This window comes from Amphibalanus amphitrite, unplaced genomic scaffold (assembly GCF_019059575.1).
Source record: "Amphibalanus amphitrite isolate SeventyFive unplaced genomic scaffold, NRLGWU_Aamphi_draft 000588F_arrow, whole genome shotgun sequence".
Classification (NCBI taxonomy): domain Eukaryota; kingdom Metazoa; phylum Arthropoda; class Thecostraca; order Balanomorpha; family Balanidae; genus Amphibalanus; species Amphibalanus amphitrite.
In genome coordinates, this window is record NW_024882082.1 from 408,614 (window position 1) to 432,722 (window position 24,109).

At 51.6% G+C, this 24,109-nt stretch overlaps 1 protein-coding gene across 5 annotated transcripts in view; it reads right to left on the minus strand.

Moving 5' to 3' along the window:
- Positions 1–23,886, minus strand: part of LOC122394367 (A disintegrin and metalloproteinase with thrombospondin motifs 9-like) — a 40,648-nt gene extending 16,762 nt beyond the window's left edge. For all 5 annotated transcript variants that reach the window (XM_043391210.1, XM_043391205.1, XM_043391209.1 and 2 more), the window contains exons 1-10: positions 23,540–23,886; positions 13,134–13,248; positions 9,989–10,152; positions 8,772–8,929; positions 8,473–8,553; positions 7,067–7,219; positions 6,541–6,690; positions 5,543–5,705; positions 4,549–4,739; positions 1,398–1,508 (exon numbers count right to left, since the gene is read on the minus strand). In XM_043391210.1, coding sequence (XP_043247145.1) covers positions 1,398–1,508; positions 4,549–4,739; positions 5,543–5,705; positions 6,541–6,690; positions 7,067–7,219; positions 8,473–8,553; positions 8,772–8,929; positions 9,989–10,152; positions 13,134–13,248; positions 23,540–23,593 — 1,340 coding nt within the window. In that variant the 5' untranslated portion in view covers positions 23,594–23,886. The remainder of the gene's footprint in view (positions 1–1,397; positions 1,509–4,548; positions 4,740–5,542; positions 5,706–6,540; positions 6,691–7,066; positions 7,220–8,472; positions 8,554–8,771; positions 8,930–9,988; positions 10,153–13,133; positions 13,249–23,539) is intronic.
- Positions 23,887–24,109: the final 223 nt, after the last annotated feature.

Below are 24,109 nucleotides of genomic sequence, written 5' to 3' on the forward strand. Positions count from 1 at the left end.
TAACATTAGCCCTATGGGCGTCCGGCGTTGCATGGAAAGAATGGGACCAAAAGTCGGCAGTGCCCCCACTTCAAAGGTGTTCCGCCGCCACTGCTTGATTTGACCCTAAAGGCGTCTTACCAGCAAAAAAAGAAAAAAAGAAATCACCTGCGTTATACTTAAATATTTGCCCAAGGGCGCTCTACGCAAGAAACGCCAGCCGGTCAAAAAACTGGCGAACGAATACGATCTCTCTAGTGCTTGAATTATATTCAATGAAAATTTCAGGAGACATAGATAATCTTAATCCTTATAGCTAGGCGCTTGGAGCATTCGCTAGCATTCCATTGCCAGCTGCATTATCAACGCCACATTTGCATTACTCTGGGTGCATCATAAGTAACAGTAGGTGAACCGGGCACAGCAAAACCATGCCTCATCATCCTTTCCTTCCAAGCTGCCAAGCTAACCGGCCGCCCGGCCCACCACCGCGATATGGAACAACACTGGAGTGCGCCATTTGCCTACGGCAGTGCCCCACCGCGCCGGGGCTGTTTGACAGGTCACCCGCACCGTGACCTCGCCACCCCCCCCCCCCCTCCCCGCCCACCTCCCCATCGGGCCCAGCTCGGTAGTGACCTCTCCTTGAATTTGACATGGACTCGACTAAGGCTCAACGCCATCTAGTTACGTCTGGAGATGCTAATAAGATCCACTGTACATACATACAGCCACCCGACACCACACGGCGCCCGGGAGGCCATCCGTCAGGGTCCCATCCGACGGGCGTGTCAGGTGGCAGCTGCCACTCCCACCTCCCAGAGCCCGCTGTAACGACTCGCTCTGCATGAGTCATTGCCACAACGGCAATTTGCCTATGCCCGAGATGAAGACAGAAAGACCCGCTATAACAGTAGGTATATACTGCCATGTCGTCCTCCATACCCTCACCTGACCCGCTTTGCCGATGTCGACCCTCACCTGACCCGCTATCCCAGGCAGTACGTGCCACAGTATTATTATCCCTCACCTGACGCGCTATCCCAGGCAGTAAGTGCCACAGTATTATCCCTCACCTGACGCGCTATCCCAGGCAGTAAGTGCCACAGTATTATCCCTCACCTGACGCGCTGTCCCAGAGTACGTGCCACAGTATTATCCCTCACCTGACCCGCTGTCCCAGACAGTAGGTGCCACAGTATTATCCCTCACCTGACGCGCTGTCCCAGACAGTAGGTGCCACAGTCCCAGACAGTAGGGGCCACAGTACTATCCCTCACCTGACGCGCTGTCCCAGACAGTAGGGGCCACAGTACTATCCCTCACCTGACGCGCTGTCCCAGACAGAAGGTGCCGCAGCATTATCCCTCACCTGACGCGCTGTCCCAGGCAGTAGGTGCCGCAGTATTATCCCTCACCTGACGCGCTGTCCCAGACAGTAGGTACCGCCGTTGGAGGGCACGGGGGCGTTACATCCGCGCTCCGAACGCCGGATGCCGCCGCCACAGGAGCGCGAGCACTGGCCCCACCTGAGGTAGGTACAGTCAGACCTGTGGTCAGAGCTCCACAACAGGTTATGAAACATTCAATTAGCGCCAGCCGATAATTGACCGAAAATATTTGTTAAATTGCTGGAATGAGAGAACCAAAAGATTATCCCGACGACCTCACATATCTTAGTTGTGATGTTCATTACTTTAATGGATCTGCTCATACCGGTATAAAGGCAGGTCATAAATCTTCAACGACATCTGAGTTGATTAAGCATAGTCTAAAAAAGCTGTTGTGGGGGTCATTGTCAAATGTCGGACGGTCAGCCGGTCTGAGACTGGCCCACGCGGAAGGACTCGCTCAGCCCATTGACCCTACTGCCGTCGGGAGGAAAAAAGCCGTATCTGGGGCACTTTTTCGAATTGAAAATTGTTCAGGAGAGGCAAAAAAGCGTTTTTTGTTATAGAATTCGTTAACTTTGCTCAATAACGAAACAAAACATACTGCAGTGATCGGAAAGAAATTTTACATCCAATGAAAGTGGTTATAAAAGGGAAATTATTTTAACCTAAAAGCAAAAGGCGAAAAACTTTTTTGCTTCCAATTCAACCCCGAGTTTGCGGAATCTTTCTTTCACGAAAAAAGCCGTATCGTGGAAGAAAGCCGCATCGCACGAGACACCTGAGCAATACTGTCATGAAAAAAGCCGTATGTCTGATACATTGGTTAACCGATCGGGAATAAAGCCGTATCGCCATTTTTGTTTAATCATATTGTCGTCAAAAAGCAGTATCATCGGTGCATTTGTATTGACAGCATATTGGTTCATAAAAGTACTAAAGCAGTTCCGCTGCTGGTTCCGTTCCACTGCTTCAGCTCTCAAGTATGGATATTTAATTGAACGTTCGATACAAAAACAAACCAACAGACCAGGGACGTAGCCAAGGGGGGGGGGCACAGGGGCCATGCCCCCCTCTAAAGGCGAAAAATAAAATAAAACTTAATAAAAAAAATAATCACAGCAGCACCACACTCCAAGAGATGGTGGGCCAAATCCGGGGAGCTTTCCTTTTCTGGAGGGGCACGACACTAGGCCGCGACCTGTGGCCCCTCCCTGAGCAAAATCCTGGCTACGTGCCTGCAACCGACAAGGGGAATCACGAATGCTGTCTTTGTACGGTGCTTCAATTTTCGATTACACTGGACTCCAGAGTTAATTCTGAGCCACCGATATATTCGGAGAGATGAGTGTGCCGGTCTGCCGCTGCGCCGGAGCCACGGCGACATTGTCGAGAGAACCGAGATAGTGTAGTTTCCCATCGTCGATCACGATCTGCAGACCTCAAAGCACTTCAAGGGGGCAAGAGACGATGAGTGGGAATGCTGCTGATTAGCTGGACACAAGGTTCCCGGAAAAGGGACGCTGTTAAGTCACGTGGTGCGCAGCTACAAGCACGGAACCGCCCGGCTCCTGAACCAAAATAGAGGATGGTGTAAGAACTTCAGGAATTCCCGTAAAGAAACTGCATCTACAAAGCCTGTGCGAAACATCTAGGGCGACAGCACTGTGCCGCGGCTGAGGGTGTAAGCAAATGCCGCCTCATTGTCGGAGATCGCTAGACTGCTGAGAGCTCCACACGTCTGCGGGAACGCCCTTTAGAGGGCGCACCCTCAAAAGGCCCCCAATGTGCACTCGTATTCACAGGGCTCTGATTATAGCGCCTACTGCAACAGAGCAGAGGGCTATTCAGTACGCCTTGCTGCATCCTCCACCGGCCACAGCTGTGCTGGTAGGCTCTGGGCAGCTGCCCGTAGAATATGACAATGTTGGGCTTGTGTGGGTGCTACAAGGTAGCCTAAATTTCCAATATGATTGAGCATCATGGGTATGAGGGAGCCGGAAAGAAGACGGTAAAGTCATTGACCAGGAATGGAAGTGACAGGGGATGACGTCCCAAAGATACATGGGCGTGGTCACAATTATCACAATGAGTGTGACAAGGCTGGCAATAGCAATCGACCTTTCACGGTATTCAAATATATCTTCAACGGTTTTACGACAAAGATTGTAGGTCGTCGTACTAAGCGTGCCGGCTACGAGCTGCATGTCTATGATGATTACCGGGTCGAACTTAACATGATGTTATTTTGGTTGTGGGGTGGGGATGGGACAGGGAGTCCAAATTAATCATGGGGGAGGCTAGGTCGGGTATTTTTTATTGGAATTTTAAACGAAGTTGGGGAAAAGAACGGTCGAATTATACCGGCGCTCCCGGCTGGTTAGCACATCAAAATACTGAATGCCCGGCACCCTGCTGACACCACCGAGCTGGCAAAGTTCTGTTGGCTTCAAACTTCTCAAGTTCACTCCCTATTTTATTTCAATTAAAATTCCCCTGTAAATGGTCACATATTGCTACGATCACGTAGCATGTTTGTGTAAATGTTTAAATGTTCCGTCCAGGATATGCCGAAGCCATGCTAAATGAGTAGATACGGCTTTCTTCCAAACTGCCTGGACCAACGATTCGGCTCATATTTCACAGGCCACCATCAAATAAAAGCCGTATCTACAAGATACGGCTTTCTTCCTGACTTATCAGTTCCACATTCTGTGTTTGAAATTTTGTAAAAATGCCGTATCTGCCGAATTTAAGGATACGGCTTTCTTCCTGCGTGTTTTGCTGTCCCTGATGTAACAAATCCGTTTTTGAATTTTATATTATATATAATTTTTTCATTTTTGAGTGTACACACGTTTGAGCATTAAACGCATCATGAAAAGAGCTTTCCAACGATATCAAAAACGAAAAATCGATAAAAATGCGACTTACGGCTTTTTTCCTCCCGACGGCAGTCTAAAGGGCTGAGCTTCAGCTGGCCCACTCCCATTGGCTCACTCGCCCCACTGTCCCCAGCGGACTGACTCGCTCCGCGTCCGCTCCCACTGATTCACTCTCCCCTTATGGACTCACTCTCCCCCTATGTACTCACTCTCCACACTGACTCACTCTCCCTACCTTCCCCAGCGGGTTGACTCACTCTCCCCTATGGACTCACTCTCCCCTATTGACTCACTCGCCCCACTGTCCCCATCCTCCGTGCACGGTGTCGGGCCGCGGCGTCCGCGAGACACACTCCCCGCGCTGGCACCATCTGCCCGGAGCACAAGTGGTGCCGTCCGCCCAGGGCATGTGCTGCGTGCGGCAGCCCTCGCTGCAATCGGTGCCATTGCACCTCCTTGAGCACCAGAGACGCTTACAGGTCGGCTGTAACAGTGAGGGAGACGGCCGTGAGTCAGACGGCCGGCAGAGGGTACGGAAGGCGCCGTCAGCAGACACCGGGGACAGTCCGTAACGTCATCGGACACTAAACACGTCACTGGAGACGGCCAGCAGACACTATAGTGTCTTATGACGTGTATGAGGCTGGCGCCCTGTCGTACAGAAACTACAGACAACTAATACAGTCGCCAGACACTACGGACAGCCAACAATGACGCACGGAAAATACAGATCACCTGCACAGTCGGTCAGCGGCGGATTCAGGCTCCCTCTTATCATCTTCGGAAACTAAAACAGACGGCACTGCTAGACAGCAACGGTATCAGCCCCACACTGGAGCCAGATTACTGACACCAGTCACCCAATCAGCCCTCAATTGTTCCTTCATCCCTTATTCAGTGGCGGCAGCAGACCCCCGTTGTTGACTGCTGTTGCTATTCATTGCCTGATTCGCAGTCTGAGTCATGCTCTAGCATGGGTGCAGTACCCGCTGCCTCGAGCTGCCACCAGAGATAGCGAACAGAGGTCAGTATTGAGAGAAAAGGAGAGAGATCGAGTATTATTGGCTGCCAACGCGAATGGGGAGGGGGAGTTCAGCATTGACTCATAACACGGAGAGGTAGACGCTGAGGAGAAACAAGGAGAGACCATGATTCAGAACGGACGACGTGTGTCGTTTCTAAGGTCAGTAACAAAGTAAGTAAGTCAGTAACGAGAAGACGGGCAACAAAAAGGGTTCAGATGGACATTGAACGAGTGGAGATTCGTGAGAGAGCTCGGTATCTCACCATGTAAGAGCAGATCTCGAACTCGTCTCCGAAGACAAGCTTGCACTGTTGGGTGGCGTCGTAGGTCTGACCGGCCGGGCCGAGCGCCAGCTGATCGTTGGGCTCGCTATGACGCCGGTAGTTGGCCTTTGGCTGCTTCCTCAGGCAGTCGCCGTACCCGGCACTGGGACGCGGTACAATCAGTTAATACCGAGCAAGGCTACACGAGATCAGTTTACCAACATCACTCGATACCATATAACATGCACTTACTAAGACCAATTATGTCACATAAAATTTCTTAATGCTCTTTGACAGTACAGTAATCTTGGTTTTCAGGCTGATTAGAAACATAAATATCACAAAGGATAAGAAAAATATCAGAACTATAATCGAGCTTGTTTGCTGACTACTAGACTACACGTTTTACCCATTAATGAGCAATGTTTCGCCTCTTTTTCTTTGTGATACAATAATACTGACCAAGCGAGGCACCGAGTTTGACTCGGGCGGAAATCCGGAATGGCTCCGAATGGTTGGTCGCACCCTCAGGGCGGAAGGCGCTACGTATGCAATTTGTTTAAACCTTTACCGCGGAAATGGATCGGAGGTTGGTCGTGCAGCCCCGTGACGGAATATACCAAGAAGTACCTACTGGATGACATACACAACTACACCCCTTCAATGACGCAACGTCACACCCCTGTCTTTCGGTACCTCAGCAGCCCAGTAAGCCTGGTGCTATTGACTGAAGCCTGGACTTCAAGATTTCACTCCCGGTCCTATTCGGGGTCTTTGGTTGGACTCGGTTCAGAAGTCGATACGGTCAATGCACGAACGACTACCGACGGACGGAGCGGCCGACACTGATGGAATCCGTCTCAGTTGAGCGACCGAACGCAGAGAACGACAGTAGCCGTCATCAACCCGAGTAAAAATAAACACGATGGCCCGCGGGGTCCGCCGGCGCCGGCTGCGCGCGAGTGACGCGTCGGCGGCGGCGGGCGCGGTGCACTCACTCGAGGTACTCGGTGAGGTAGTGGCGGCTGCACTTGGACCACGACCACGGAAACGTGTTGTGGTCCAGCATCCTGGACATGACGAACTGCACCTTCTCCGAGCCCATGTACTGCTGACACTTGGAGTCATCGTCGTGCGGAATGTTGAGCCTGTAATAGGCGGTCACCAGCACCGCGGTCAGCTGACAGATCGGCATGCCGGTCATAAGTAAGCAATAACGTAACCAATGAGCATAAGTAAGCAATAACGTAACCAAACAAATAAGCAAATACCCACTGGTCACATATACATAAACATACTCGGACGCCTAGCTTCTTACACCCACATCCCCTCAGTAGAATTTGGCGAATATTTCTCCGTACGGTATGCGCATTCCTCAATGGAGTAGGTCACGCCACAATATACCTACTTAGACCAGACGCGCTGAATGCAAGTGACTGTCCCGATGACCTTTAGCTGGTCTGACCTAATCGACACGTAATGTGGCTGTGTGTGTGTGGGGGGGGGGGGGGGGGAGGTACTCACACGTGACCAAGCTCGTGGGCCACCGTGAAGGCGGCGCTCAGACCGTTGTCCTGGATGATCGAACAGGAGGCTTTCGAGTCGCACATGGTGCCGAGCTCAGCCAGACCCAGCGTGTCGCACTGCTGTCGCTGCGGGTTACGGCAAATGTCCTCCCTAGAACACAGGTCAGGTCAGGTCAGGTGAGGTCGCACTGCTGTCGCTGCGGGTTACGGCAAATGTCCTCCCTGGAACACAGGTCAGGTCAGGTCAGGTCAGGTCGCACTGCTGTCGCTACGGGTTACGGCAAATGTCCTCCCTGGAACACAGAGGTCAGGTCAGGTCAGGTCAGGTCAGGTCGCACTGCTGTCACTGCGGGTTACGGCAAATGTCCTCCCTGGAACACAGGTCAGGTCAGGTGAGGTCAGGTCGCACTGCTGTCGCTGCGGGTTACGGCAAATGTCCTCCCTGGAACACAGAGGTCAGGTCAGGTGAGGTCAGGTCGCACTGCTGTCGCTGCGGGTTACGGCAAATGTCCTCCCTGGAACACAGGTCAGATCAGGTCAGGTCAGGTCAGGTCGCACTGCTGTCGCTGCGGGTTACGGCAAATGTCCTCCCTGAAACACAGAGGTCAGGTCAGGTGAGGTGAGGCCAGGTCAGGTGAGGTGAGGTCAGGTCACACTGCTGTCGCTGCGGGTTACGGCAAATATCCTCCCTGGAACACAGGTCAGGTCAGGTCAGGTCAGGTGAGGTCAGGTCGCACTGCTGTCGCTGCGGGTTACGGCAAATGTCCTCCCTGGAACACAGGTCAGGTCAGGTGAGGTCAGGTCGCACTGCTGTCACTGCGGGTTACGGCAAATGTCCTCCCTGGAACACAGGTCAGGTCAGCTCAGGTCAGGTCAGGTCAGGTCAGGTCAGGTCAGGTCGCACTGCTGTCACTGCGGGTTACGGCGGATCTCCTCCCTGGAACGCATGGTCAGTTCAGGTCAGGTGAGGCCACATTGCTGTTGCTGCGGGTTTTGGCATATATGTTCTCCGTGGAGCATAGCGGTCAGCTCAGGTAAGGTCAGGTCACAAAGCTGCAGGTGGGTTGCAACATATTTTTTATTCCTTGAAAGAAAATGTACCTACATAGGTCAAGCGTTACAGCTGAAAAGCACATCAGATGCAAAGACATGAGCCCATTCCTTCAGACCGATGCTCTTCGTATAACATGAAGACTGAAGAGGTTCCCGTCTGTAATCAAAGCACGCAAAATCCGGTTTGGCAGACTGTACGCGGCAGATTACATCGCTCCACACCAAGCACAGGTCAGATGCCCAGCTACACAGTAAGTGAGTGCAGTCGTGCTGAACAGAGAGCTATGGATGGTCTTCATACCAAGCTGCCGGAACTCATCCGATTGGAGTGAGTCAGGAGTGAGAACTCACCTCGTTAGGAGGACGGCAGTGTCGTAATACCCCGAACTCGACTTCTCTTCAACAGCATGTTTCTGCTGCCACTTACAGAAACTGAGGACAAAATTACAGTTTCCGGTCACTGACAGACACCCGGAGTATCACGAGTTTCATATCGCTTCACACTGACTTTTACTAAACGTGAACGACGAGTACACGTTTACATGACATGCAAACTTTGTTCCCAAATGTTGGACTATTTGGTTTACTATGGTTTTTATGTTTGTCTGGTGGTCGTCCGTGACGGACTGGATCCAAAGTCTAGCACCCACTTGTGGAGCAGCGCCGACGCGGACTTGCCGCTGGATTTGCTGCCGTCCTCCTCCGCCTCCACCTCCTCCTCCAGAAGGTCGTCCTCCAGCAGAATGATCCGCCCCAGCGACACTGTCACAGAGTTGCCGATGCTCGGGTCCTTGTAGATTTCGGCCACCTGAGAGAGAATTGTTAGGGCGGCTGAACGGTAGACTAGATTGCAGATATAGTGACATTGAGCGCAGCCATCGGGCCGTTATTGTGACCAAGCGAGAAGGCCGATACAACGACGCTGCGTACTAAAGCGACGCTGGGCAGCGGACACCTAAGCGAGCCGGCTGATACACGCGGCTGATACAGCGACAGTGAGCACAATTAAAGTGACCATCCCACCTTAACATTAGTTCTGGATTGAGATTGAGATAGCCAAATTGATGGCCATGGCCTGAAAATACCGGTTTGGGCACTCACAACATCGAAAAATGCTTTAATTCGGAGATATGGAATTTCAAATATGCAGTTTTCGGATTCTAAGGGGCTAATGCATTGGAATGCCCCCTTAGAATTTGTGACGTCAGCGCAGATCTAACGGTTTTAAATCTTTTACTACAACGTTTGGTAGTACGCAGTGGTATATGCCGCTTTGCGCGCAACAAGTGCCGCACTTTCAAATAAAGTCGCTAGGAACAGCGGAGATCCCAAAAAGTAAACAAAAGTAAAAGTCTAATATCTTGAAAACCGGTGAATATTTTTCGATGAAATTTGGTAAATATTCGTATTCGCTCTTTCTGAACCAAGCGACATCACTTTCATGCTAATTCATTAACTTTTTTGAAGGTGGAAGGGTCCCTTTAAACGGCTGCCGCTGACTGGTGGGAAGCACCGATTCGTCGGCAATGTTGTAGCTTAGCTGGCTACTGAAAATAAGCGTCATAGTACCTACCAGTGACAAAAAAAACACATCCAAATTATCGTAGCTGCTAACAAACAAAAAAAAATTGGAGACCAACATCTAAAATTGGCATCTCACATTATAGCGTCAACTTAAAAATGACATTCCAAGTGGAGCCCAACTGCATGCTCGATGAACTGAGGTTCGGTTTGCAAAATCCACCCCGTAGGTACTGATTATTCTGCTCACAGCATAAAATGGGTGGCTATTATAGGAGAAACGGGTAGCTTGAAGAACTGAATCTGATCAGCCTGCACTAGGCACATTAGTGACGCGTTCACTCACTGTGGACATGAGCGTGAGGATGTACTGCTCCAGCTGATCGCCGTGGTAGTCGGCCATCCGCGCGTCGGCAGCCACCATCACCTCCATGTGGTGGGCGTGACTGGTGGAGCGGCGCCGACGGCCCTGCTCGTCAGAGTCCTCCTCCTTCGGCGGCGCGGTCGGCGCTGGGGAAACGACAGTTATAGAGGTCAAAGTCAGGTCAGAGAGGTCACAGATAGGTCACAGGTAGGTCACAGAGGTCACAGGGGTCACACAGATCACAGCTGGTGGCGCGGTCGGTGCTGGGGAACGACGGTTATAGAGGTCACAGTCAGGTCAGAGAGGTCACAGATAGGTCACAGGGGCCAGAGGTCACAGGGGTCACATAGGTCACATAGTTGGGTCACATGGGTCACACAGGTCACATCTGGTGGCGCGGTCGGTGCTGGGGGAACAACGGCTATAGAGAGGTCACAATCGGGTCATAGAGGTCACAAATAGGTCACAGGGGCCAGAGGTCACAGGGGTCACATAGGTCACATAGTTGGGTCACATGGGTCACACAGGTCACATCTGGTGGCGCGGTCGGTGCTGGGGGAGCAACGGCTATAGAGAGGTCACAGTCGGGTCATAGAGGTCACAAATAGGTCACAGGGATCAGAGGTTACAAGGGTCACAAGAGTCACAGGTCACAGAGGTTACAAATAGGTGACAGGGGTCAGAGGTCAAAGGGGTTACAAGAGTCACATAGGTCACAGAGGTCACATATAGGTCACAGTCGGGTCATACGGGTCACGCAGGTCACAGCCGGCGGTTCGGTCGGCGCTATAGGATCAACGTCCACGGAGGTCACAGAGGTGCCAGAGGTCATACAGAGGTCACACAGAAGTCACACAGAAGTAAGAGATGTTACAACAGGCGGCTCGGTCGGCGCTGGAGGCAGAACGGTCACAGAGAGGTCATAGACGGGTCACAGACGTCACTTGGGCACATACTAGAGGTCACAGAGGTTACCGACGGGTCATGGAAGTCACAGAGGTCACAGATGTAACAGTTGGCGCTGGAGGCAGAACGGTCACAGAGGTCACAGGGAGGTCACAGAGGTCACAGCCGGCGGCTCGATGAACTCTGTGAAGTGTATGGGTGGTTTTGCAGTTCAGTCAGTCGATCGGGCAGTGGTTCAGCAGTTCAGTTGAGCGGTGGCACAGCATTTCAGTCAGGTGCAGTGTGTTGGTGGCTTAGCGGTTCAGTTAGGTGTAGTGGAGTGGCTGGTCAGCAGTTCAGTCAGGCGATGGAGCGGTATTTCAGCAGTTCAGTTCGGCGGTATGCGCTGCCGGCCTTATGTGTTGCAACGTCGGCTGGTCAGCCGGGGCGCCGATACCGCCCGTGGGTAGTGCAGGGAGCCGGGCTCCTTTCTCTCCGCCCGTACAGCCAATAACTGAGGTATATCAGCAGCAGAGGTCGAACGACCACCGCCTCCGGCAGTCGTGCCAGACGCGGGGCGAGCCTGTATGCACTCCATGGAGGGAGCCCGACTGCACTTCTCCGTATCCAGACAGCATCACGATCAGCAGAACTATGCTGTCCGATGACCCACGGCTGGTGTGGGCGTGAGAGACGGGCAGGAGCGTACCTGTAGGTCACAGCGGCCCCGCTAAGACCCTCAAATAAAGCACAACACAGGAAACACACCGGCTTCATGTCAATGTAGGTACCGCTAGCCCACGCACGGTGTCGCCGTGGCCCAACACCCGCGGGCAGTGTGTCAGTGAGCGACGGGAGCGGTGCGGGAGCGGTGCTCCCCGCCTCAGGAGTCGGGTCAGGCGGCGGCTGCACCACAAACAGAGTTACAGAACACCGTCAATACGTGCTGGAATGCGCGACCGCAATGTTCACAGAAAAAACGGCATCTCGCAAGATTCTATGAAGCATTACCTATCGCCAAGTCCAAGACGTGATCACTTTCGGTTCTGACCTGAGAAAATCATCATCATCATCATCATCATCATCATCATCATCATCATCCTCATCATAACCAAGTTTATCAAACAAAAAATACGGGCTAAATTTGTACAAAATATAAGACAGGCGCAAAAGCAAAAGCTTAACTCAAAGCGCCTTGTCTGAATGACATACATAGTCACAAAATACATCGAACACTCAGTCGTCTCAGTCTACGAGCACAATTAGTTGCGAGCTGAATGAGCCATTTATGTTTTGATATAGCCGCTCAGCCGTGACGGCCACGTCATTTTCATTCATTAGCCAGAGCAGGGCCCACTGAATACTCGCTTCCATGGTCAGTTTACTATCAGTTTACTATTCGGTCCAAATACAACTGCCGCCTTTAGGCCCGGACAAAGAAAGATGACGCTGGCCTTCGAGCCCATTCAGCTTCAAGACGGCCAGGGCACGGCTGAATAAGGCTGGACAGAGGGGGAGGGCAAAGTACCTCATCGACAGGGGACAGCTGCCAGCCGCAGGCGCAGCCATCAGCCTTGGCTCGACGCGAAGTTGTCATCTCAGAAGCGCACGGCCCGTTTCGTTTTATGGATAGATCTCACTGGAGAGTGGAGGCAGTCGCCGCCGGCCACGTCGGCCTTGACCAGCTTTCCACGCAGTGCGTGCGCGGCCGAGGCGGGCCGCAGGGGCCGCGTGACACGCAGAGGCAGCCGAGGAGACTGCGTGGCGGCGGCGTGGGGCGGGGCGGGGTGGCGGACGGTGCCAGCGTCGGACAGTCACACATGCACCTGGTCTCACAGTCCGCAGGTGGCACTGGTGAAAGATGGAAGCCCCTGCTTCGTGAGCGGACACTCATTGAAAATCGTTTCGCGTGTCGTTTATGAAAATTGGCACGATTCCGGACGACCCTGTAAGGTCACTCATTACTTATGGTCCGATTTGCCGTTGTTGGTTATGCTTGCCCTAAGCGGAGAGTGGAAAAAACCGTCCTCGATAACTTGCACAAACTCACTATTGAAAATCACTTGACTGAAAATAATGATCAGATTGACAGTTCGTTGCTCAAAAAAATACACCAGCCATCTCATTGACGTATCCGACTGGCGGCCCGATACAGAGCCAGTTTCCAAGTTCAACGCTCTCAGGCGAGGACAATTGTTATTCGTCGTAAAGCAGAACTGGTTCCGGGACTGGCTGGACTGACCTGTGTGCGACTCGGAGCCGGGAAACATTTGAATGACGTGTTCGTCCGGATCGTCCGCCTCTTTGTCGGACGGCCAGATGAGATAGTTGCTCTCTGACGTGCGGATGTGACCCGTCTGAAACAGGCACGAGACTCAGTCACACTAAAGGCGCGTAACATCAAACTACGGGGCCCAATATATGTATATCACAGACATAACACATGTCGCAGTCACACCAAAGTCACGTCAAAGACAAAGGACCCAATCACGGTCGAGGTCACTGTTACACAAAGCTATTCACCCGCTTGGACAAACGAGGCAAAACAATGCAGCTGGTTCCCCCGATCCAACGTTTTGTACCATGTTTTATTGGCATGTTCCACTTCCTTCCGTTTCACAAATATGGTGACAATCGACCCACTCTGCCATAATACGCGAGCTCTACACTGCGGTCGAAAAACTAAAACAGATGTGCTGCGCTGCTATTTGTATCTGAGCCCGTATGACGCCCCAGAAACGGCGCCAAACAGCTCATTTTACCGACGCCATGGCCTTGCCGGCGCCGGAGTGCGGCTTTTCAGAAGTCGGCAAACAAATGTGGCGAGGTGCCGCTGCGACCGGAGCGGTAAACGGTGCCGTCGATCGCACAGCTAAGGTTGGCGATTTCGCGAGCATATTCGTATCGCGTTTTCAAATATTGTTAAGCGTTTACCAAGTAACTAAACGGTTAACTTTGCATTAATCAATCAAAAATAAATAGATTCATTCATTCATTCATTCATTCATTCATTCATTCATTCATTCATTCATTCATTCATTGTTCCGTGCATTGACTTGTTTAAAAGCCGTTTAAACAAATGGCAGGGCAAATAAACACTGGACAAAAAAGAAGAATTAATTACATAAAATAAAACTGCTTGGGATATTGGAACTTCAGTGAGTGCCAGTCGGTTAGCTGGCGACGCACGAGTGCGGGTCAAATTATGCAACTTTAAGCACACCTCAATGTAATGTTTAATGTCAACGTCTTACTCCCAGCCACTCAGCAGAAGAGGAACAGTAAACCAAATTCGATTTTCTGACACAAAGACGGCCTGCCGTCTAAAGAAATATTACAACCGATTCAACCTTAGCTGTTGAAAGATCACTTTAACAACATTGCACGCCCTTTCAAAGAGTGAAATAAAAAGGACCAGAAGAAAATAAAACATCAGTTATGAATAGGAATTCTCGATATATATGTCATCTGTCCAACATAAATTTAGCAGTAATCTCAATCGATCATTTTCAGCATTGCCACTCGAAATTTTGAGCTACGGTATCTAAATTGAGTCCGTGTCTAGCATTGTTCCTGCACTAGCCAAACTTTAAAAAAATGGCGGAGCGAACTTGTCAGGATCGGGTGGGCCTGTTCAAGGAAATGGGCTACCTCCACACTGGCGGATGGGGCATCACAAACTACAACAAGGCCTTCAACGATCAGGCCAGTCGAGGGCTGCAGATGTTGCCTGGTGGCTCCAAAGAAAGGGCAGCCAACCAGGACGGCTACTTTGCCAGCACGTTCAACCGCTGCTTTGCCGGTGAGTCCTGGGCCAGTGCCTACACCACCGACAAACTGATGGACCGGCGCGTAAAGGGGCGCGGTACGCAGGTTGGCGCGCGCGGCTGGATGCCGCCCAACCATGCCAAGGACCCGAACGGCGTCGGCTCCTACTATGGCACCTTCATCGGTCACATGGCAGCCATGGACCCGATGGAGCGCAGCCGCGGACTTTTGAGTCACGAGCCGCCGAACGTGCTCACCAACCCGTCCAAGAAGGGCACCGGGTACGGGTACGCCGGCGTGGCGCTGAACCACTACCCGGAGCACTCCAACGAGCCGTACGCCGAGCAGCGCCGTCTCGAGCAGCAGACGCGCGCCCAGCACCGCAAGGCCATGCTGAACGGGCCGCTGCGCCTCAACAACTACCCGCTCACGTACTTCGGGCCGGACCCGTACGTGCCCACCAGCGTGGGAAGGACGTACGAGATGCGCCGCATCCCGGCCAGCCCCAAGGTGGCCTTCCGGCCGGCGGGACCGGCCAAAAAGGACGGCGGCTGCAAGGCCGGCTGTCTCAGCAAGTTCCCCGAGTACAAGGCGGACGTGTACGGCATGCGCTCGCCCTACCCGCAGAACGTCGTCAACAAGTTCGGCAAGACGTTCTACCCGCCGACACGCGGCAAGTCGGTTCGCCAGGACAGCATTGTCAACACGAATGTCGCAAAATCCATTCACGAACAGTCTTGGCGGACAAAGCGAAACGTGGTCTTCAACAAAGTTTGTGCCTCTGTAGGATTGTAGTCGTAACTTAAGTCATGACTTTCTGTCATAAGATCGCGACGTTTTATAAGTTATTTTTTCGGACTTACTGGTCCCAAATCTCCTGCAATTGTCATATTTATGTTGTGTCGTCACCGCTCAACCACCGCGCAGAATGACAAAGGTGCGAATCAGCCCGGCAGTAAACAATTCACATTACAATGAACGAGACGGCTGACAAGTGGGCCGTGATACAAGGAACGTCATGTTCACATTTGTATGTCATCACATACATGATCACATTTCTTAAAAACGCCTAGCTTGTTCAACAAAACATGACGTTCGACGCTGCTACCCTTGCAACAGCAATAACGCGATTACATTTGTACCGTGTAAGAACACGGTGGCAATCGGAAAAGTGACGCAAAAATCATCACCGATTGCATCTTGCTAGCCCTAACAAGACGACACTCATCACTTCACTGGCGCCAGGACGAGTTTGTCTCTCGCCGTCTGTCTGCAGGAAGTCAGCGGTATAGGAGAGGCCCTAGCATGGGGCACCTCGCGGAAGACGGTAGCGACCTGCGGCTGCGTTGCAGACTGGATGGGACAAAGAACAACTTTGAAGAGATTGAGTAGCGGACACTGACGCAGGTTTCGCAGAAGGGAAGGGAGACCGGGATGGAGGTAGGATGCAACGATGTTGAGACTAGGCTACTGGCTAAGTACCTATATACACTACAGTGGAGTTGGGTGTCGAAGTAGAGACTCGGGTTAACATATTCGACGACTCTAACACCAAAAAGTCCCCTCCGAGTACATTACTGCAAATGTTGCAAAATTATTGTGGTAATCAAAATAGTCATCTTATTAATTTTGACAGCATTACCTCAACCACTTTGGACTTCCCACCTTCCACTGGATTTACTCAGAGTCGATAAGGCTCAAACCTCCCAACTATAGTTTCATCAGTGGACGCTCGTAGTCTCAGACGTCAGCGGTGTCCAACGCTGAACGGTGTCCCGTTCAGCGTTGGACACCGGCCACGACTCGTGGAACATCGAGCCGACCCGACTGACAGGCGGGGCCAAAGCTCTCTGTCTGCTCGGTGGTCGGAGGGGCGGGGGAACAGGGAAGACCCAGTTTCCCTCTCAATCGCCCACGCTGCCAGTGGCCGGCCCTATTTCGGACTCTCTTTTTGCTGATGCCGTTGTTTGGCGTACCATCGCTATGCAGGCCGGCTAAGTTTCGTGTTGGTGTTTGGCATCAGTTCAGTGCTTTGTTCTGGCAGCTGGTTTTGAGTGGCGGCACGAGGCTCCCAAGGCACCCCGGGTCTGTCGAGCGGGCGTCGAATCGGGTTGTGAGTGTATACCGGGCAGCGCCGCCGCGGGATGGGACTGTCGGCCGACCAGCGTCCCCAGAGCTCACGCTAACCAGAAGTCAGCCCGGAAATACCCCCGGTGATATTTCCGTAAACATAAGTCTGCGTAAACAAAGCGTTGTCGCGGCGGCCCACATGAGACCCGTCGCCGTCGACGGCGCGGCGGCTCCTACAGAGGGCGGCCGGCTGTCTGCAGCGACCGTCCGAGACACCGCTAACCGGCAAACGGCGCCCCACTCATCAGCAGCTGATTGAGCCCGGCCAGACGCTCTCCACAAGGACACGGCCTGCACCGGCGGCGGCACAATATGACACTAGCACTCTTCACCCTCCAGGGGCACAGACTGCACGCGGCACGGGCTGCAGGAGCCAGGGGAGAGGAAGCTGCAGAAGGATAGATATACCGCATGGTACACACTGCACAGGCTGCAGACTGCAGAGAACCAGCTGCGAGGGACATATGCCGCAAGGGATACAGGTCACAAAGAGCGTGGGCACAACAGTATGTCGGTATAGCATCACATGGACAAAACCACGCATTTCTTACTGCTCACGACCTCATTTCCGAAGCAACTGGTAAAATAGCGCTGGTAAAACATGACACACATTCATGTGCCACTTATCTATATTTTTTTTTTACTCAGCCGTAGACAAACGACAAAGAGAGTCGAGTCACTGGTGACCTGCCAGCCGGTCTGCTCGGTGGTCCATGGGCGCCTCCATCTTTGCACCGTTTCTGAAGTGGCGCCGATTGCCCGACTAGCATGGTAGCCCTTTGTTCGGGCCGCCAGTCTAGGCAGACAATTACGCCAATGTCGCGGCCCTTGAACGGTGTTTTGCTAGCACATTGTGCTGTCTCGCTGAAGGATCGGCCGCATTTCGTCGAACTGAGAACCGTCTCGTCGGCCGCTTTTTCCGACTCTTGTCAGCCGTCCCGCGGTGTTTCAGAAATGGGACCGAGCAAATCGCGTCTGACCACAGAGCGATGCAATGCACGTAGGCGCGGAAAGTTCACATCGAGGTCACCAGGGTTTCTCAAAATTTTACACAAATTTCGTGGAGTGTAGCATCAAACTTATCCAAAAAGAAAAGCTCCCGTTATCAGGCAAGTTCAATCTAATACATGAGTGATGTTTATTTGAATTATTAAGGTAACGTTTTGAACCGTTCGAACTCCTCGCCTATTTTCGTTATCTGTCTATAACTAGGAGGTGATTACGGTAATACGTATAGTTGCTGCCGCCTGCCAGGCCCTTTCCGCCAGGACATGTGATTCGCAAACATTCTCAGGGGAGCGTGTCCGTATTCATTGCCCTGGTCTGCAAGTGTAGATTCCTCATATGGCACCCACCAAGCCCTAGTATCGGGTGTCTCAAAAGGCGATAGCCCAATACCGTCTTTTCATGTCATGTTATTGACTTCAGCTCCCAGGTCAGCTATTTTTCAAGGAACGCCGTCCGATGCCGGGACCCGTTTTATCGGCACATGACATGCCGAGGAACTTGTCAATCAACTCTGCATTGCTTGTGATGGCATATTGCAGAATTTTCGTGGGACCACTCGTCTCGGAATCTGGTGGTATCTGCTGTGTATATTTTCGTCCGCTATGAGGCGATGGGTCACTTCCCGGTTCGGTGCGGTCAAGCGGAGAGCGACCCGGAGGGACGTATCGGCGCCTGGCACCAGAGGAACGGCGCCGTCTTCTGCGATAGGGGAAACATCCAGACCCCCTAGAAATGACATCGTTTTGTCACATATTTTGCTGTTTATTCATGTGGTTTCTTTTGATACCTTCGTCCTACATCCCTACAAATGGACAGTATACTCGGCCCTTGTATGAGCTCAACCAGTGCATGTTCTTGGTCACTGTACTCGGCCACTGTGCTCGTGCACTCTCAGGCCTCAGGCCGCTGCACTCTTCCGCCCTCAGAGCGGGGACACATCCAACAAACCGGCACCGGTTGTGTGCCTTTGGGAAAAACAAGCAGCTCTCAAGGCCGAGCTCGGCACGTTTTCGGCAGCGGCGCTGCAGATGTGTTTGAGAGCTGACTGAGTCCCTGAGGTCTTTCTGCACTTCCTCTTTTTTTCTCTCTCTCCCTCTCTCTCTCTCTCTCTCTCTCTCTCTCTCTCTCTCTCTCTCTCTCTCTCTCTCTCTCTCCACGACTCTCATCCAAACGCATGTCGCGGCACCACCCACCCTATACGTTAATGTAAACGAGAAATGCCGTTCGGAAGCACTGGTTTGGCACGCTGGTGGCGGACGATGGTCTAAGATACATTTATCGGCGAGGTGTACGCAGGTTTTGTATGGCTCATTGGTCATATATACCTAAAAGTTTGTATTTAAATCTACACAACTGACATAATTACGACACACGGGAGCAACTCAGGACAATTGACTTCTGTATACCGGGCATACAGATAGATCCATGTTAGAGCAGTAACGAATCTAATAGGTCTCCTAAGTCTGTTTCGGTTCGGACTCAAAGACATTCCGTGCTCCTGCTCTGACACCTACCAACGTCCAACACCAACCCTAGAATCATAGAATGTCCTACTCGCTGCATGCAGCTCCCAGCCCGACACTTTCCAACCAGCCCGGGAGAAAACAGACAGAAGGTACTCGGGAGCCATCAGTTGGCGCTCCCAGCCCTAGTGGCTAGTAACACTATTCATCCATCCATCCCCGCTGGAACCCATCGCTGGAGAATGCGGAAGGGATGCCAATGCTGGCAGTGGCGCCTCTTCATGCATTGAGCTGTCAGGCGCCCGGGCGGGGCGAGGGCTTGGCTGTTGGATCAGCCGTCGTGTGGTGATAGGACGGACGCTGGGCGTTGGCTGGAAATCATTTGGATGATGATTGGAAGCTAAGCTGATTGAACGCGTTGGATGGACGTTCATTGGGTGGTATAAGGCCAGTCATTGGGATTGCTTGGACAGAGTTCGGATTTCGGAAGGTCAATGGTGGTAGGTGGACAGCGGAGAGACGTTGGTTCAGCCTGAGTAAATAAGTTATAGGGCATTGACTGGTCGCTAAACGGCCGCTGTTGGTGGTCGCCCATCAAACCATTGCGGGTCGGTGGGGTCTGTTGGTCACCGTAAGATGGCTGATCGTTTTTTTGTCGTTAAACGACCGGTGGTCGATGATAAATGGTCGGTAAACGGTCATTAGGCCATTAGTCGATACTGTTAGCACGCGCAACGCTGGGCGGCAGTTTCTGCCCCCGACCCTGTCTATGTATAAACTTCCGAACCGATGGTAGTAGAAAGACGAGAAAATGACAATTGAAAGCCCTCACCAAGGCGGAGCTTGAGAGTATATTTCTGCCTTAGACGGTCACAGGTCAGGTCCCGGTCAGGTCAAGGGTGAAAACTGCAAGTTTCTAAATTACTGGCTTTGGAGCTCAATTGGCCAAGAATAGACCGAGCTTGATCACCCCAAAACGCGTTCTTAGGCTACCAAGACATGATGCATTGTATACAATGCTATGCAAAGGTCAAGGTCAAGGTCAGGTCCGGTCACCAAAGACGAGAATAGGATATGTGCGACATGTGTTTCATAGGTTATTTTACTGATAGAACTCAATGGAATAACCAATTAGCGAAACGGACCATATTTGCATGAATTCCAGGTCAAATTAAGGTCAATGTGATGGCAAGAAAGGTCACATTTTTTAACTTGATTTTTCATATCTATCTGATGCAGCTTTTCACGACTATTCGAGTCGTGCTATTTTTGTTCCCGTGCGAGGTCTGGAACTTCCAGCATGTCTTTTTTAATCTTGCGCGTCGTAACATCACTAAAATTTTAATAACTGCTACATTTTTCATCCAATTCTTTAACCCTAGAACGCCTAGGGGGGGGGGGTTGTATCAACCCCCCCCTGAGGTTTTTTCGAAGTGCACGCTAAACGGCTTGTCGTAGCGGGCTGAAATTTTCAATACCCTCTGGGGCAACCTTTGCGCATCTTTTGCCGAAAAATATTGATCGGGTCATGTCAGGTCACGGAGTTATGACGTCATAAGAGGTACAGCCTCCGGCCGACAGTTACCAAACGTGTGCGCCGAATCCCTAGGTTTTCTGCCGGTGATACCCACATTGTTTGATGGATCATGATGAAACTTCCCATGCATGTTGGGGCAAGCATTGGCTATCGTGTGGTGCAAGAAAATTGACCGGGTCAGGTCAGGTCACGGAGTTATGACGTCATAAGAGGTACAGCCTCCGGCCGGATTTTCACGAAGTGTGTACCGAGTCCCGAGGTTTTCTGCTGATGCTATCCACATTGCAGTGGATATCCACATATCTTTTCTGAGTCGTTACCTACAGTATTTATAGCGGAGCAGTGGTCAACAGCCGACGAATCGGGACAAACACCGGAGGGTGATGTGACACCATATCACTCATCAGCAATAGGCCTCTTACTTTTATGGGGTAAATACACCAAAAACACCATATATGATGCAGAATTGAGTGTTGAAGGTTTGAAGTTAATATCTCTCACCGTTTTGCCGCAATCGTTGCGCAAAGTTGAAAAAGTTTGTTTTTTTTCGGAAAATTTGACCTTTGACCGGTCATAAGTAGGTCAAATGTTGACCTAGGACCAAAAATATACCACCAATCGCGAGATCTCGTTGAGAGCAATCCGTTGGTTTTTTCCGCTAAGCTCTACGACCTTCCGTTTCGAAACGCCAGGGGGGGGGTCGTAACAACCCCCCCTTCCTGGTCGTTCGTGTTATGAGAAATGGCCTGGTCGTGCGAGGGTTAAAACTTGGAGTGGAGGTGCACAGGCTGTATTTCTCTAACATATATGATATAGGCACCTGATCTGTTTCGAGAAACCTAAAGTTTTGATTCATGATGACTAAAAAATGTTTTTTTTTTAAATTCTGGATTAAAATCCAAAACTCTCCAAAACTGAGATAACCATTTCAAAGACCAACCAGTATCACGTACATACATGTTTTTGTCTTGATTCCATGAAAACTAAAAAAAAAACAAGAGGCGTTTTAATTCGTGCAGTTTCTGAAGCGAAAATAGCATGACATAACGCAGTCATTTTTTTTAATCGACTGAGTTCGCTAAAAAAAATCAGGGAATATGTCAAATTGTTGTGTGATAAGGTAACTACTAAGTTTGACGTCGGTGGCTTCATGCATTTATATGCTATTGGCGAAATACTGGAGAGGGGACAGATTGCGCCCCTCCCCCACAGCGTGGCGCGGGTTAAACGGTCGTCGGTCGGAGGTCAGTAGGTCGTTGGCGCTCCTGTGTTTATTGGCTCGGTCCCTGGGTGCGAGGTGCGGCGTGGCAGCCGCGCCAGTAAACCAACCTGGTCAGTTTACGTCGGCCCTAGTTACTGAACTGCTTTCCTTTCGGACGGCGAGACACGAACGGATCCAAGCTACTATCAGAGTGAACTGGTCAAGCGGCGACCCCGTACGGTCACATCATTCGGTCGTCATGGCTGAGACTGCACTCTTGATAGTTCAACACAATTTTAAAATGTATAATATATAAAATTACCGTCAAAGTAAAACTTTGACCTTCGTCTATCTGAGCAATGTTATAAGGCTTTCAGAAACGTATAACTTTAAATTACAGGAAATAAATAAAAACAGAATTGTATTCAACATAACTTTCAATCAAGAGCAAGGCCCTCAGCATAAATAAACAATAATTAGGCATAACGTAGGTATATACTTACTGGGGGAAACATCCGGGATAGCGAGCAGTTTCGCTCAGATACGGTAAACGCCTATCTCGACTGATTTCGGCAGCCAAACATAACGTCATATATATGACATCGCGACTCAAAGAACTGATATGACCAAACTCTAACAGTAAACTATCAGATACCTAAAACGCATCCGTAAAAACTCAGCAGAAGCTATATCGTCATCAGTTGAGACCGTTCAGCCACAGTTCAGCGGTTTCAAGGCATTTATAAAAATATGGGGCTATTCACAATTCAACTTCTCTCAGTCCTTACTTTTCGTTTCAGCCAACAGGCTCAACTGGACGATAGACGTGCTGGTAGCACGTTAGATAGTATGGCACTCGCAGTTCAAAGCACGTGGGTGCCAGTGAATAACACGTGTAGCGCCCTCAGTCCACCCCCCTCCTCCTCCCTAAAGTGACCATGCATGAGCGGTTATATAACCTAACTCGAAGCAGCTGGCTGCTGGGATTAACAAACGCGGACCATGGTAGCTAACAGAGTCACTTAACGAGCAATATGTCTCAAAATAGATTAAAAGGTTACACAGTCAAAGGTCACTCAGCGTACCACAAATAATTAGCATAACTAATTTAATTCAATTTTACCCGTAAGATGAACCACCTGATACAAGTAAGCCAGACAGAACATATGTAGTCCGAGAGATCCGTCGGATTTTGTGACACCAGTCGGCAGGCAGTGGCGTGGCAGATTTACGATAGCTCTAAACCGGCGGCGCTACATGCTCTCCACACGCCGGCCGACGCCTCCGGCTACCGCCCGCTCACGCCCTCTTGGCGGGTCAGAGGGGCGTAATGGCTCAGAGCGGGCAGGCTAAACAGCCCAGAGAGGCGTGCCCAGCGGCTCAGAATGGGCGTGCCGAGCAGTTCAGAATGGGCGTGCCGAGCGGCTCAGAGGGGGCGTGCTCAGCGCCTTACACGGGGCACGGGCAGCAGTTCAGAGGGAACCCCAGACGTCGCTCAAGGGGCGCAGGGCTGGTGCAGCAGCTCAGTACTCAGTACTCACCATTCCGTGACACAGGCTCACGGCGACCACCGAGTCGGCGTCGTCCTCGACCATGCCGCGGTAGAGGCAGTGCGCCGCCGGCCGGCCCAGGCCGCGCACCTCGGTGAAGTTGCGGTAGACGCGCTGCACGGGCAGCTCGGGCGCCGCCAGCAGCGCGTCCGGCTCGAGCAGCAGCACCAGCCGTCGGCCGAAGGCGCGCACGCTGTAGCGCGGGTGCGGGTCCCAGAGGAGCGCCGAGACGCGGCTGAACGTGCCCGTGTCCAGGTGGTGTCGGTCGGCCGACTCCGGGTCGAACGGCGGCGCCAGCTTCTGCGGCACGGTCCGCTCCGTCGCCGGCGACGAAGGCGTGCCTGTGAAACGGTCAGGTCAGGTCAGGTCAGCGTGCTGCAGCGCTAATGAAGGCACGCTGCACGGCCCTGGTAAATATTGATTTAATTCCGCTACAGTTAGTTTTGTTAGAGGTATACAGCGTCTGCTGATAGTAAAATAAGTTGTTTGTTTCGTGTTGAAAATGTTCCGAGCTGACCGTCGTCTGCAGGAAGGATCAGGGTGTCTGCAGCCTCCATTATT